Here is a 15,655-nt window from a genome sequence, read left to right as displayed (position 1 = left end):
GCTTGCCAAACTTTTCATAGCTCCACAGGCGAGACTAGAAGCAGATGACAGAAACATAGAAATCCACATAAGGGTGGTTTACAATAGAAGACAAAGACATTACTATTAAGATGTTTGCTTTACATTTAGCTCTGTTTTAGCTGAAACTGGTCAGTCTCAAAGCAACACTTGTTATACGTCATCCATCTGTGGAGCACATTAATCCTGAGGTTGCTTTCTATCTACAGTATATGGCTCTATGTCAAAGCCCTATACATTCTCCCTCCATATATAAATCAACAATATACCCTCAATGCTCTGTATAGACTGAGGGAGTGTAATTTAATGAGTAGGTGTTGAAATAATCATATTAATACATTATAATTAGTTCATACACAGAGCTGTTCAGTGTGCTCCAGCTGATTTTTTGTCTACCCAACTGTTTGACTGTATGTCGTTCAGGTAACCTCCACAGCAGCTATGATTAATGGAAAAGGAACACCTCATTAGTAGCTTTGGCAGGCAGTAGGCAACAAGTGTTTATACGTGAGTGTGTGTGTGTGTGTGTGTGTGCTTCCTGACTCCTTAGTGTCTTCCATTTTGTCTCGTCTTCCTTTTTCCCGCAGCACCAGAAGTAAACACAAACCTTTGTCACAACACACCACACGTTGTTTGTGTAGATGAGAATACATAGCGAATGTGTGTGTACATCTTTTCTGTGTGTGTTTGTGCATATATTAATGTTGTGGTATAAGACACATGCATGATGTACGGTGTGTATGAATATCTGTAGGCTACATATGAATGTGTATCTGCTGGAAAAAAGCGCGGCAACAGTCTAGACAACACAGATGTATCCAATAGGAGTGAGAGATCTGTAGAGCCATAGGCCAATTAGATGCTATTATAGAAGCTGTGTGATACTGACTTGCTCATAAATAACAAATTAAGTCGTCAGCATTCACAGATAATTGTATATCACTCTTTTAATGATGCACAGCAACAAGAAAATAGACGTGTTTCAGCCTTAGGCTTTCCTCAGTGTTAACACTGAGGAAAGCCGTCCAGTTTTTTAATGTTGTGCATCATTAAAAAAAGTGATATACAATTATCTGTGAGTGCTGACGACTTCATTTATTTTTGTGATTTTTTTTTTTTTGGGTCGGCACCCATTACAATATAAAGACTGTGAGTTGAGCACGCCAGCTCTTTTGTTTAAGCGTAACTGACACGCTCACTCACTCACTCACACAGACACACACACACACACAGACACAGACACACACACACACACACACACACACACACACACACACACACACTACTTCAGGGCCTGTACTCCATCATCTGTATAATTAAGGTGCTTTTCTCCTGAATATTTTAGTTAAATGTCTCTGCAACAGCGCAGCAACAGACCTGACTGTCTTCCCAATGAAGACTGCTGCTCGGAGAGTGAAGCCATCTGAAAGCACACAGACCTTATTACACTGACTGATATTCCCTCAATGTGTTTGGATGTATTAATACAGAACATGTTTTCAGACACAATAATCAGTCCCTGCTGAAGATAATGCTAGCTAAGTACTGTTTTATAGTACTTTTCTAAACAAATATGCTTTGAATGAGTTAAACTTTTGAACATTGACTATTTATATGTTGGTTTAGCAGATTTGTGGAACTAAATAACCGAAATGCTGTTTTGTCCCCCAATTCTCCTTGCTGTTTGTGAATTTTTTGTGAAAGTTGATGTGAAGTTGCATGCTGGTGAATGCGTTAATCTAATCCTACAGCAGATGGAGGAAGAATATTATCCAAGACAATACTGGCAGAGGGAACAACAGTGGGAGTGAGATGGGGGGGGTAAAGAATGTATGATGGACGTTGTCTTTTTTAGATTGATTTCTTTTTATTATCATTCCACATAGACCGGCACCGAACAGGCACAGCCATAGAACAGACAGAACAGAACTAACTCCCTCTTAGAAAACACAAACCTTTCAGCTTTAGCTACTTATTTCAGTCAGTGCTTAGCTGGGACTGATGTCCCAACACCATGACATTATTTTTTTTATTACAGTCAAAATAGTGACTGTCTCCAACAATAGTTTTTTTTCTTTAACAATTAAAAGTTTTTTCCCCCAAATTATAGCTGAGTTTCATTGTAGATGGGGAGGAGAACAAATGGGGTAAAGACCATTGACTCATATTTACAGTACAATATAAATTTACAGTTAATGGATCATTAGCTGGATATTAATGATGCACAGCAAAATACTTGAGTATGTCCAAATTTTGTGTGGTAAATGTGTGTGCAAGTCTGTGACAGATATCTTGTAATTATATATTTTGTGTAAAATGTAGTTCAGCATTGGCAATAATGTAACTTTAACATTCATGCAAATATAGCTTTAAAAAAATAAGGAAGGACGAGAGAGAGAGAGAGAGAGAGAGAGAGAGAGAGAGAGAGAGAGAGAGAGAGAGAGAGAGAGAGAGAGAGAGAGAGAGAGAGAGAGAGAGAGAGAGAGAGAGAGAGAGAGAGAGAGAGAGAGAGAGAGAGAGAGAGAGAGAGAGAGAGAGAGAGAGAGAGAGAGAGAGAGAGAGAGAGAGAGAGAGAGAGAGAGAGAGAGAGAGAGAGAGAGAGAGAGATTCTGTCTGCTTGTTTGCATTTTTGTGTCTCCTTGTGACAAAACCTCAACGCCATCAAGGAGACCGTTGTTTCCTCCCTCTCTAATTACAAGCTCTCATGGTTTAGCCCTGTTTAGTTGCCCTCCAGTAAACAAACCCTCATGTCAGACTGTTTTGTTTTGGGCATTTCTCAGCATGATGCCTTACTGCCTAAATGTCTCCCAGGTAGGATTGCATGTTTTCTAAAGGGATAATCAGCAACATTCACATATAATCAAATGTCCTTTATGCTGTTCTCTATCACTGACGTATACTGTATCAAGTAGTTATGTAACATAAAGCCTTTTTATTAAAGGCTGTGCATTTACTTTGTCAAGAAAAGCAGACCAAAAAGATTTGGTACAGGGCCAGTTCATCAAAGCATAGTGAAACAATGATGCTTCAAAGTTACAGGGTAATTTTCTATGTACAATTACTGTACTTGAATCCAATTTTGGGATGCTTAACCTTTTCCTTACATGTAACTATGTGCATTCTAGTAGATTTTCTACTTTAAATTATCAACCACATTTAACTGGTGGCTGTGGTGAATGTTAAAATTTTACATTCAACATGAATTCATAAATAATCTGTTTCCTCTTTATTTATACATTCTTCCCTTATTTACCTCCTTTATTTCTTTTGAAATTCCTTCTCCTTCCTGTGTTTTTTGTTTCTGTTCTTTCTGTTTTATTTATTTCTTGGCTTCTTGTCTGTCTGCACAAGGATGTGCAGACATAGTGGCTAAAGTGTCTCTGCCGGCAAACTCCCATGATTTCCTGAAGCCAAGCATAACTTTAAATGTTAAAACTGCATTAACAGAGCACTCGGTCTCCTTCAGTGATCGATGGACATCAATTTGTCACAGCACAGTTCAGTTATGGACTGACAGAGCATTATCCAGGAAATCTATTATAGGGTAAAGCTAGCTAAGTATCTATCCAGTTGGGAAGAAAGTATTTGTATTTCCATATGTCTATTGTAAACGTGTGTGTAGCGGTACCCTTTTAAAAAAAATGTGAGCCATAGCCCCTCATTTTACATGTCCCTGTCTCAAAAAGGGATCAGATATTGATCATAAAAAAACAACCAAAAGTAGGGAAATAAAGTCATCATCTGGCAGCCAAACCAAGCTGTAATGAATACTTAATTGTTTACTTTACTTGAGGAGCGTTTTGAGAACAGTACTGTGAAGAATTGTGCTGTTGAATTACTACTTCTAAGGATTTTATACTGCTTCCAGCTTTGGGTTTGGTTCAGCCATGTTGTTTCTTTTCTCAGGAAATAGCACAACCAACTGCTTACACTGCTGTCAGTCACACAGACACGTGTGTGACCATAGATTTGACCAATGTTCCTGCCACGGCAGAAACAAGCCTGTGAAACATTTCAGACCACCAGTCATGGGAAACTAACAGTCTTTACTGAAGGGAGGTCGGATGTACTGATCAGTGCAGCTTTTTTCCCTCGGTTTTACAGAGCGACACCCCTTATAAAGTAAAATCATTTTAATAGAGGGGGGCAGTCCATTCTTTCAAGAGTAGATAATAATCCTCCTATCTTATCTTTTTATTAAAGAAAAACACAATAAAAAAAACAAGCCAATATCAGCAAACCCATAAATCTACTTCCCTCATGCTTTATACTTTCTTCCCTGCCAACCCGTTCCCGCTGCACGAGCAGTATGATGGGACATGATGGTGACTGGATATGGAAAGAAAGAGAATTGTTTCTCAGTGGGAAGGAGGCCCAGCTCTGTCTGCCTGTTATGGCAGGCCGGTCGTATCAGAGCAGCCGTGCAGTTGCCTCTCAGAGGATGAAAAACAGAATTTGCCACATGAACCATAACCCAATTAATCAGTGGTGCAAATACAGGAACTAGAGGGGCAGTTGACATCTTTGTGCAAACAGTTAGACACACTCAACTAGGCACATTCTTCATAAGATAAGAATAAACACTCCTTGTATGATGCTTCCATGAGCATGTCCTAAACTGCAATTTCCTTGACGATGACAAACTTTCACTTGAATCATTTGCAACTGTCTGGAAAAAATGCAGAGATAATGCAAAAAGACACTTCAACTTTCACTACTTGACAATATCACTAAATTCCTGATAAGAGATTAGAAGTACTGTCTGCACTAAATGGCCCCAAATATGTTTTTGGTGGTAATTTGTTCATCTTGCTGCTTTCTACAGACCCAAATAAATATAAGCATGTAAGTATTACTATTTGTATTAGTATCAGTACATATTAGCATTAGCATCAGTAATGGTAGTTATTAATTAAAGAAATTAGAATTGTAATTATTCCTGTTGAATTGAGTGTGTGTGTGTGTGTGTGTGTGTGTGTGTGTGTGTAATTGTAGGCCTACTTTAATTACAACAATGGCAAGGTGACTGCAGTTGTCCTGAGTTTTAAAATCCCCTGGTGCTGTAAAAAAACACCCAAAAGCACGGCGAGTGCTGGTGTTGGCAATGCTAAGAAAGCGTCCCTGGTATGATGTTTGGTGTGGGGGGATAGTGTTACATGCCAGCAGCCCGCTGGCTTCTTCTCCTTCTGTATGCTGTGAGTATGGAAGAATGTGCTGCCTGAGATCCACAGAGGGGAAGAAGGTACTGACAGCAGTATGCGGCAAACACAGCCAGATTTTTCTGTTTGTTTGTTTGTTCTATGAGTTTGGAGCACTATAAAGTCATGTCAGGATACATCATGACTTGCAATAGGGGCTCTAAATCAATATTTTCCTCCATCTCATACTGGATTGTTCCACTGGCAAGAGTTCAAGAATGGACAAGCGCTCATTGAGAAGAGGGAAAAAATGTTGGAGTGGATAGACGGGAGGGACCCATCACATTTTTCCTATTCACCACAATCAGAAACAGATTTTCAACAATTAGTCTGGACTAACATGCAGGTTTATTGACTAAAAATACTGACAATTCCTGTCTGACAACCAAATAAAAATGATCACTGTTGAAAGTGTGTGACTATCAGCATGTACTTCCTTTGTATTAATATTCAAAAATATTGTATTATCCACTCTGCACTATTTTTTACTGTATTAGTCCAAATATTTAAGTTTCTAATTCCTTTGTTGTCAACATTCGGTTTAACTTTAATGTTAATTTGCTACTTGTAATCACTTTCTTTCAATATTTTGTATATATTTTAAGGAAAGTACATACAGTGTATTAATATTCCATAATTACATCCACCTGAGTTTGCCTGCTTTGTTTTCTGACCTCTAGTCTATTTGTGATTCCCTCAATCTTCCATGAATATGTCGTATTTGAAAATAAATGCAGTTGTTCACTTGGAAACCTCTCAATTGAAACCAAAACCTCGTATTTGTAAACTAAAAACCCAGAACAACCAGCCTTTGAATTGATTGTTAGCCGTAGGGCCCCTGGTATTAATCCCTTTCAGTGTGTAATAAGTGAATTAGTGGGATGTAGAAAATGATGTATGACAGAGGCTGGCACATCTCAAACCTGCTGTAAATCCACATGCCACTGCCACTTAATAATGTGGCCAGAGACCTCTTGGCATCATTCTTCACTGTATCCACTGACAACCTTATAAATCTGTCAGAGTAAGACAGTGCTGGGAGTTTGCTGTAAAGCCATTCATTATAAAATATCAGGAAAGGTATTGTAAAAATGTCCCAGTTTATTTTAAAGGACTTTTGAACACACAGTATGCTAGATAGTATACTGAGCAAGACAAAAATCCAACTGTGATATTTGTCCTGAAAACGCAGCAGCTTGTGAATGCAAAGTTTCATACGTGATTTTCAAACTGCAGCTAATTTACATACTTAGCTAAGTTTTCAACTGTGTTAAAATGGTTTGTATAAATGTTCATTAAGGGTCATTCAGTGGGAGCATAACGTTAGAATTAGTTAAACAGGGTGCCACTTTTACTTTTGGCAGCACTTTTATTTTGAAAAAGTTACGTGAAACAAATCCAACTATTAAAAATATGATCAGTGAATTACATTTCCATCAGAATAAAATCTTCCAACTGATTCAACACAAGAAGACTTTCTCTAGAAATGTCTTCAATCTCTATAAGTGAGACCCATTTTAGACTACAGGAAGCGATCAAGACATTTGAATTCAGGAGCTGTTTCCACCACTCCAAGTAGCTACGTTGTTAGCTGCTGTGTCCTTTAACTTTTCCCATACGTCAGATGCCTTCCCAACCTCCAGCCTCCATCCCCCCACCACAACAGCTGGCGTCTCAGCCAGGACCCTGACGTTACACTGCCACCCCAGCCTTTCATTGCGGTTCAAGAGTATTGTGGTCTCAGGGGCCCCTAATGGCACTCACAGAAAAATGCACACAGTAGAACCAAACACAAGCACATCATAAGTCCCTCTATACAATGACAAAAGAAAAAATAACTTTGTCCATCAGTCAGAGATTATTATAACATGGAAAACACTATAAACATAAACGTATGTTCCTTTTTTTATTAGCAGGTTATTGGTTATATGTCAAAATTATACATTAATATAGTGGCCATAAAAATGAACTATTTAAACAAAAACAATATATGTATATAACATAAACATACTAATATATATATTTTTAAGTCATTGTTTTACTGTTAGGAAAAGGTTTCTTGCGTGATTCTCACTAAGTCATTACTTGCTATTTGCATCATGTCACTTATGATAAAATAAATTAAACAACTGGGTTCTGTTTATTCCTAATTAGGTTAGAAATGTCCCTACTGAGCAAAGTCTGCATTTAAAATGACAGGAAACTACTGGTTGTTCCAATTTCTACATTTAAAGTGTTTAAAGTGAGTAACATTAGTTGATCCACAGTCAGAATTAAAAACAGATCTAAAATCACTGATTTAAAATTGAAAGTCACTTTTGATTGTTTATTAAAAGCATCAGGTTCTGATTGGGTGTGCAAGTCCTTTTTTAAATTATTTTTTTATTTTTATATACTGAACAAATGCCAAATAAACCGGATGCTGATATGACATATTTCTTGTTCACCATCAAACCACACAAATATGATTAAATATATTAATATAATAATATAGCCTATTAAAAATTCTCCCTGGGAAAATAAAGCGGATAAATAGTCTAAGTAACAAGATATGCTATAAATGTGATTGAATTATTTGTAGGTCACATGAACATATGCTGTTACCCTTTTATTCCCGGAGAGATATCTTAAATTTCTCTTATATATTTCTCTCCATCACACTGACTCAAATCACTTTTGGATCGACTCGAGTTGTAAAATATGCTGAATAGCTCAATTTGTCATTCACGTCAAGGAGACGCCCGTGGTAGAGGATCTAAACTGACCTGTGTTGAACTTGAGCGCTGTTTTGCTGTCTGTCAGACTCTGTAGGACCCAGCGGAAAACTGCTCTAACCGAGGGGAGACGGAGCAAAGAGAGAGGGAGAAAGCTGAGTGGAGAGAAGACGCTCTCAGATCAGTCAGTGGCTTCATGGAGTTATGTACCTCTGATCCGCCGCCATGGATTGCAATCCGCGATCACTCCTTTTCATTTTACCTCTTTTATTGTCCTGCGCTCTTCCTGCGTTTCCTATCATCTATCCGCCTAATGAAGGTAAGACAACTCGAGCAGCTTTCATATGTTTATGTGTGTGTGTGCGCGCAGGTGTGTGTGTTTATGTCTGTGTCTCTCTGTGTGTGTGTGTGTGAACGGTGCGCTACGATACCCATCGCTGCCAATGCTGTGCGCTCACCGCGGACTTGCTACTATCCAAATTGGTAACAAAAACAATGTGATCCAAAGCGCGTTTCGGTGACCCTGAGGATCACCGACTAGTCCTGCTGCGATCACAAACGGACAATTTCACAGATTAAACTTGAAAAATATATCCAAAACAGGCAGACAATGAAGCTTAATTTGGTATAATCTCATAAATGGGGCTTAATAGTTCTTTAAATGGGGATGAATGAGCAGACCGAAGGCGAGACAGATCCCAAAGCGCCTATCGAGGAGTTATTACGGAGCGAAAAGATGCAACGAAACTCTGCTGTCTGTGTTTCCGAGAGAGAGAGAGGGTCGTGTTGATCTGTTTTATTCACGAATCCATTTGGGGTATAGCTAGACATCCGAATGAGGCTTATACAGTCACATCGATTTAAAACAGACGAAGGGCACATTCATTCGCATAGCGCGTAAAAACGCAGATGACTGTATTTCGATGTGGTTTTGACCTGAATAAACCCGAAACAGTTGACTGACTGACTTACTGACTGCTGCGGGGTCCTGTAAACTGTCCGTATTATGAAGTCATATTACGACTTAGTTTGAAATGATATATATTTCATTCAGCGAGCGTAAAATGATGGTGGTGCCGGCGAATTAATTTGACTTATTTCCAGTGCAAGTTTCCCTCAGTTGTTTGGTGATTTTAAGCATGTGGGAACATTTTGACACCCGGCAGAATGAGGCAGGCAGATCGATCCACTTCCAGCACAAACATGTGAAACTGCGCTGGAAACAACTAAAACCGTCTCACCCTATGTGTTTGCGTATTTGCTGAACTTTCATACAACGTTCAGAAACGTTGCCCCGTTAAGCTGTAATACTTTGCTTTGTTCAAAGTGTTTTGCAGCGGGGTCAAAGAAAAGAGATGCGTGCTGCTGGAGGTGCCCCGGACCGTCAAAACTGCACGCAGCAGGAGAAAAGTACCTTTGGGTGTAGATTTTGGTCATATTGTCTAAAGGAGTATGCTTTAGGGGGTCACGGTTACACTTATTAATCTGCCTATTAAAAAAAAAGAATATAAAACGAATAAATGAAGTATTCGCTGTACAGTAACCTGCATGAATGCTTTATTGTCACTTAATTCCCAAATGGTGCTTCATGGGAGTTACCATGGCAGGGATGATCCGGCACAGGTCACGGTTGAATGCAGTGTTATGGATCATGATTTAAATCCTAATACAAATAAAGTAATTAAATGAATCAGATTGAGCTTTAGTAGGACTAATCTACACTCTAGTAATTAAATGTTCAGAGTTAGACATGTGGAGTGCATAAAACCATAAATAGTTGTTCCTGATCCTTGTGCCGCCATAGGAGGGGGGGGGACAATAAATAGGAACCATAAGACTGATGTTGTAGGATGTGTTTTAATAGTTTGGCACAGTTGGCCACATCAAACACTCAGAGTCATAATCGAATAGAAACATAAAGGGAAGTTGCAAACATACCCGGATAGTAAATAAGCTATTGTGTTATTTCCGTTGACTTCATCTATGATGACTCCTGCAGATGGCCAACAACCAGACTGACTGTTGAAACGTGTTTTTATTTTCACACATTCACTTTTTAATCTCCTAAACTTAGAGGTGTCTTTGCCAAATGCAGTCCCCTTCGAAGTTTAAACCTAAACCTAAAACCTGACTTTGTCTTCGTCTTCGTCTCTGTCTTTTTTTTTTTTTTTTTTTTTTGCGATACTGTAGCCCATGTTTCAGACACATATCCCAAATCCTGCTCTCTGCTTAGTTGTCAGTGTGAGAAGTCAATATGTTAAATTAATGTTACTTGACATGAAAGCATAATCAGAAACCAGTAAAGTTGTGAAATTCTGTAAAATTTCTAGAAAAAAAAAAAAGAGTGAGTGAGCCAAGGTCAACTAGGCCTACTGCAAAATGTGGTCCGTGGATTTCCTTTGCTCTGAGAAACTTTTTTTGTTGTTGTTGCTGAATAACCTAATAGTCCGGAAATAAGTAGTTTATTTAAATATAAGGCTGATGGATATACTACAGTATGAACCCAGCCCCGAAGACCACATAAAATATACCCTGACAAAATATACAGTGGTCGACTGGTGAGAGTGTGTGTATGTGTGTGTGTTTGAGAGAGAGAGAGAGAGAGAGAGGGAGAGAGAGAGAGGGAGAAGTTTGAAAAGTGCTACATAGTAAGTATACATTTTTGTGTGCGAGGTAGTAAAGGAGGAGATAAACCTTCTGACCTCTTCACGACACCTAAAGTGTGTTAAAAAATATTAGAAAAAATCCCTGACAATTAAATTTACCTTTCCCGAGACATAAATCTGCCAGAGAGTGTCAGTATCGAGTCGCTCCGTATTGTAAAGAAATCCATACAGACATCTACATCACAAATATGGAACTGCAAAACGACAAAAACGCACTTTGGATTAGTTCAGAGCTGTTTCTCATGTCCGTTTAACTGGCACTTTCTTTTTTTAATGTCTTCCAGGGCAGTGATAATAAAACTCATGAGTGCTATACAGCCGCATTTCTCCTCATGGAAGGAGGAAAACAATACAAAAAGACACTGTATCTTGTAATTACTCATATGGTTGTATTTTTTAAGTTAGGTTAAGTTGCTCCTTCATAGTGGTTATTATGTGTCAGCAGATCTGGGACCGAATTGGTGCGTAAACGTTCCTCCAAAAGTCGCCAAACATGTCAGAGAATATGTTATCTTCCCTTTAATTGTATTCATGTTTAAATAGAAACAGCACTGACATCTTGACGAACTACACAGTTTTTTTTTCTCAAGTTGATTTACTTGTGCTGCATTCACTGTCGGTTTGTTCACATGGCTGTAGAATAAAGAAAGTTGGAGGGCTACTGGCCTTTATTTGTATGCGGACCAGCTGAACTTTCAAGAAATGTAATAACGGCCTTATTTTTCCATCGTGCTTGTAACACAAGACTTAATGTTATAAATGCAACAAATCACACAGTAAGCAATAAAGAAAAAAAAATCTCTCATGGAAAATAAACATCAGCTTTGATGATGGAATGACGGAAAACCTGCGTGATTATTTTATTAGGCTGTTTCCTCTCCCAAATAACAAGGAAACCAAAACGTATCATTTCTTTTAATCTTGCACCACGCCTTGACCCACATTAAGAAAAATACCATGTGGCTTTCTTTTAATCATAATGATCTTGTATAAAACTTTGAAAGAAAGTTGAGTGAAACACGGAGAATATCTCAGAGAATTTGCGGGTCTCAATTTAACAGATATATTAGGATTTTTAAAAAAAAGTTTTTTTCCTTAAATACCGAATAAAAAATAAAAAAATAAAAACAAAGTGGCTATGGTGCAGCGTGTCCCTTTGCATATTTGCATGGTGTGATGTTAGCCCGCTGCAGGGCGTCGGGAGGCCTCAGGTATTTTTAGCCGGCGTTAGGGAGGCTCGGCCCGGAGAGCCCGGCGCAGCAACCCCGCTGGGACGGATGGTCGTTTGTGAGCGATGGTACGTTTCAGAGGTGCTGGAAATGTGCTTACACATGCCTCTCTTTTAACACCCTCCTCCAACACACACACACACATACACACACACACACACACACACATACACATTTCTCTTCATGGGCCTATATTTACATGTGTTTGTCAACCAAACACTGAGTTGAAGGTGGAGAGTGGCATCTTCAATTTATCAGTATGTGCTTTAGGCCTCAGAGTTAAACATAAAGGTGAGGTGAGACTGCGCCTTTATGTATTGAGGTGGTTATATACAGTAAGCTATAAGGTGTAAGAATAAAAGAAAGAAAGAAAGAAAGAGGAATGGGGGCAGAGGGGTTGGGCACACAGCAGCAACATCAGACAGAGCGACTCTGCACTTGAATTATTCATAATGGGAGGTGAACACTTCACCCTTTAACACAGACACAAGTCGCCTTGCTTTGCCTGCACTGCAGCCTGCCAACCTTCACATGCACAGAGCCAGGCTGTAAAGACAAAGTCCCTCCCACTTTGTTCAAAATTAGATGGCAGATATTAGAAGAACATGTGCAAGCATCTTTTGTCTTCTGTGCTGTTATTTTCTTGGGAGTCTGATAAAAGATGTGCTGATTCTAGACCATCCATGTCAGTTTGATGTACACTGGGCTCCATCATCATCATATTTTACAGGGTTCTGGGAGGAGGATTGAAAGACTACTGAATTAAAAGTTTGTGCTAGACTGTCACAGTGATGAGAACATAGAAAACATAGACACTTCCTACAATACTCCATGTTAATATTTCAACATTTTCTAGCGATAGTAGGTCACTCCATGCAACATGACAAGTGGTCTCAAATTGAATGTGTGTGGCGCTCCTGGATTATGCCCTCCCAAACAAGCCAGCGTATTTCCATCAGTTTATGATCAAACTTGCAGGACATCCTGGTTGCCTGTGGTGTTGTGTCTACTTCTGTTTTGTTGGGGTCAGTTTATGTGTGTGGCGGAGTGTGTGATGGTGGCCTAGCTGTGTGTTATATATTGATTCACCTGTTTCTACCTCTGTGATGTTTTGCTCCCTCGCAGACAGGCTGGCTCAGTTTGCTATTAATACTCCTACTTCCCGTTTAGAGGCACTCCCTGATGGGGCAGGGGCTATATGCTTGGCTGACGCTAGCTTGCTAACCGATTGTGTGTGTGTGTGTGTGTGTGTGTGTGTGTGTGTATGTGTGTGTGTGAGAAAGAGCGAGAGTAAGGCTGTTAGCAAATGTTGTGTATGCTCATATTTTGAGCCTGCATGTGCATGTTTTGCTGTGCATCTGAAAGTGTATGAATGCTCTCTGTGGGTGTGTGCACGCATGTATGTGTAAATGCTTTTTAGTTTTTTAGTGTGGATGGGTTTGAATCTAACATCTTGGTAAAAATGTGTTTCAATGTGTGTTTGCTCCTCTAGTTTCAAGTGCATCATTTGGTGTGATTCTGTGTTTTTTGTACCAGCGCACACTGTGTGAGAGTGAGTGTTTATGCATATGTTTGTGAGTGTGTAGGTCTATGTGTGTTTGTGTGTGTTTGTGTGTGTGTGTGTGTGAGTGCTGATTTCCCCAGCCAAGTGCAGCTGGAGGGAGCTTTTTTCCTCATGCGATATGAGAGCCGTCTAATTTTCTGCTCTCAAATTCCCCCGCTCGGCTCAATTTGAGTGGTGGGCTCGGCTCGTTGAGAAATGTAAATTGGAAGCAATGGCCCTGGATGCTGAGCTGCTATTATCTGACATGAACAGATAGCTTCATTAGACTCTAATAGGAATTTGTCTACTGCCACTCAACTGGCTGAGTGGCTTAGCGTGGCTACAGCTCAGGTGAGCCTCAATTTAGCAGCTTTTTGAGCCTGGGATTTGATAATAAGGCTCCCAGCGCATGTGTGTGTGTGCATCCTCCTTTCTCCACTTCCCTTTCAGGCTCTTTTTGCCTCACTGAAGAAAACGATGACTTCTATCGCAACCTTTATTCTGGTGTGAAACATAATTTAGTTCATAGAGATGCTAAATCAATTTTCTTTGAAAATTTGGCATGACTGTTTGGCTGGGATAGTTTCTACAGGGCTAAAGCAGCCCCTCATGACCTACAAATACTCTTTTTGACTATGTTTGGGGATGTGTACACTCTTGCCTACTGAAGCTCTGAATGGAAGAATACAGAGGGGATGTATTCCTCATATTTTCACAGTGAATGGAGTTACAGCTGCAGGGCCTGACTGCACTGCTGCTTCACTTTGCTGTGTGTGTGCTCACTTGGGCAACTGTGTGTGTGTATGTGTGTGTGTGTGTGTGAGGGGATGAGGGGTTTAAGTGTACATTTGTTTGTGTATATCGAGCTGTAGACTGCTTTGCTTTCATCAGGATGAAGAGAAAGAGGCTGAGTCTGTTTTAGGTTGTATCTTAAAGGGAGAGACCACTGGAACAGTATAACTTTATTGCTCTCCAGCCATTTACATTAGTTGATTATTTGTCCTTTACATTTTTGTGCTTGTCACTTAGAAGGTGTCTAATCATAGCAACATGTAAACTCGTGTTAGTGTAGTAAACATGAATTTATCCCCTTCATTTTTGGAGTTTCCACCCTAAAACATGCTTTGAAAAAAATGCAATTTTAAAAAGTAATTTTGCTAAAACAAATAAATAAATAAAAAAAATCTCTTGTAGAGACAGAGAATGAATAGATTGAATGTCAATTTCAAAATGTAATTAATTTTGAATAATTCATTTACTTCCATTGTTTTTGTTGTAGCTCCACATTTGCTCCACAGTGGTTTTCTATTGTTTTACTTGACATTGAATAACTAACATTAGCTTATTGTTTCTTATTTGTTTTACCAAAGACAATCTGGTGGCAAATTATAGACACTGTTTGGCTCAAGTGGGGCATCCATAAAGCATAAGGCTGCCTCCGCATTCCCCACTCCATATGTCATGGTTTGTACCAACAGTTGTGTTCGATGACGATCGTTCACACCACAGCCGTGTGTGAATATACTAAGAATAGAACATTTCATAGCAAAATTTTCTGTGCTTGAGGAATATATTGTTGGTTGGTAAGCAGAGTCTGTTCATGTGTGCACAAAAATCACCTGCAATTTACATTTAGTACTTGTCTGAGGAGGTGGGCAGTGGAAATACAAGTACCAGCCATTTGTGACAACAAAATTGTTTTGTGCTGCTCCTTCAGTACTGACATCGCTGCTACTTCAGCGCCATCAAGTTCACCAAATGAAACCCATTTTGGGAACACAAAGCCTCGCCTTATACCATCGCACATATTCCGTCTATTAGACATGGACTTCCCTCCATGTCTGTTTGATGTAAATGAATTCTTGCCACGTAAAATTCTATTTCCATTTGTTATAGACAGATTCATAATTTGTTGTCGGAGTGGCCAATTGCATTTCTGACTACTTCAGAAACTGGTGATTGCATCCTAATTTAGATTTGATGCATTTTTGCTTTTACACGGTTACAGTCCAATCATCATGGGTGAAAAGAAAATAAACACTTTTTGTGGTTTTTGAAATGTTGGCTTTTCTTCAGTTCAGTACCTCCTCAGGATATGTGTGTTGTAGCCAGTATGCCTGGCCAACTTCTGATTTGAGGACTAAAAGGCCAGATCTCACTGTTGGTTAGTATAGGATACAGTCCTGGGGCCAGAGGATTTGGTTTCTATGAGTAGACCCCGACAATTAAAGGGTTAGGGTTTTACAGACTTAACGGAACAATGGATTCATATCGAGCAGTTCAGTAT

At 39.3% G+C, this 15,655-nt stretch overlaps 1 protein-coding gene across 2 annotated transcripts in view; it reads left to right on the top strand.

The window, feature by feature from the left end:
* The first annotated feature begins 8,099 nt into the window (after positions 1-8,099).
* The window catches only part of epha3 (eph receptor A3), a 97,891-nt gene continuing 90,335 nt past the window's right edge, over positions 8,100-15,655 (top strand). For both annotated transcript variants that reach the window (XM_053328201.1, XM_053328203.1), the window contains exon 1: positions 8,100-8,249. In XM_053328201.1, the coding sequence (XP_053184176.1) occupies positions 8,156-8,249 (94 nt within the window). In that variant the 5' untranslated portion in view covers positions 8,100-8,155. The remainder of the gene's footprint in view (positions 8,250-15,655) is intronic.

This window comes from Scomber japonicus, chromosome 11 (genome assembly GCF_027409825.1).
Source record: "Scomber japonicus isolate fScoJap1 chromosome 11, fScoJap1.pri, whole genome shotgun sequence".
Lineage (NCBI taxonomy): Eukaryota > Metazoa > Chordata > Actinopteri > Scombriformes > Scombridae > Scomber > Scomber japonicus.
This window is presented reverse-complemented; position numbering and strand designations above follow the sequence as displayed.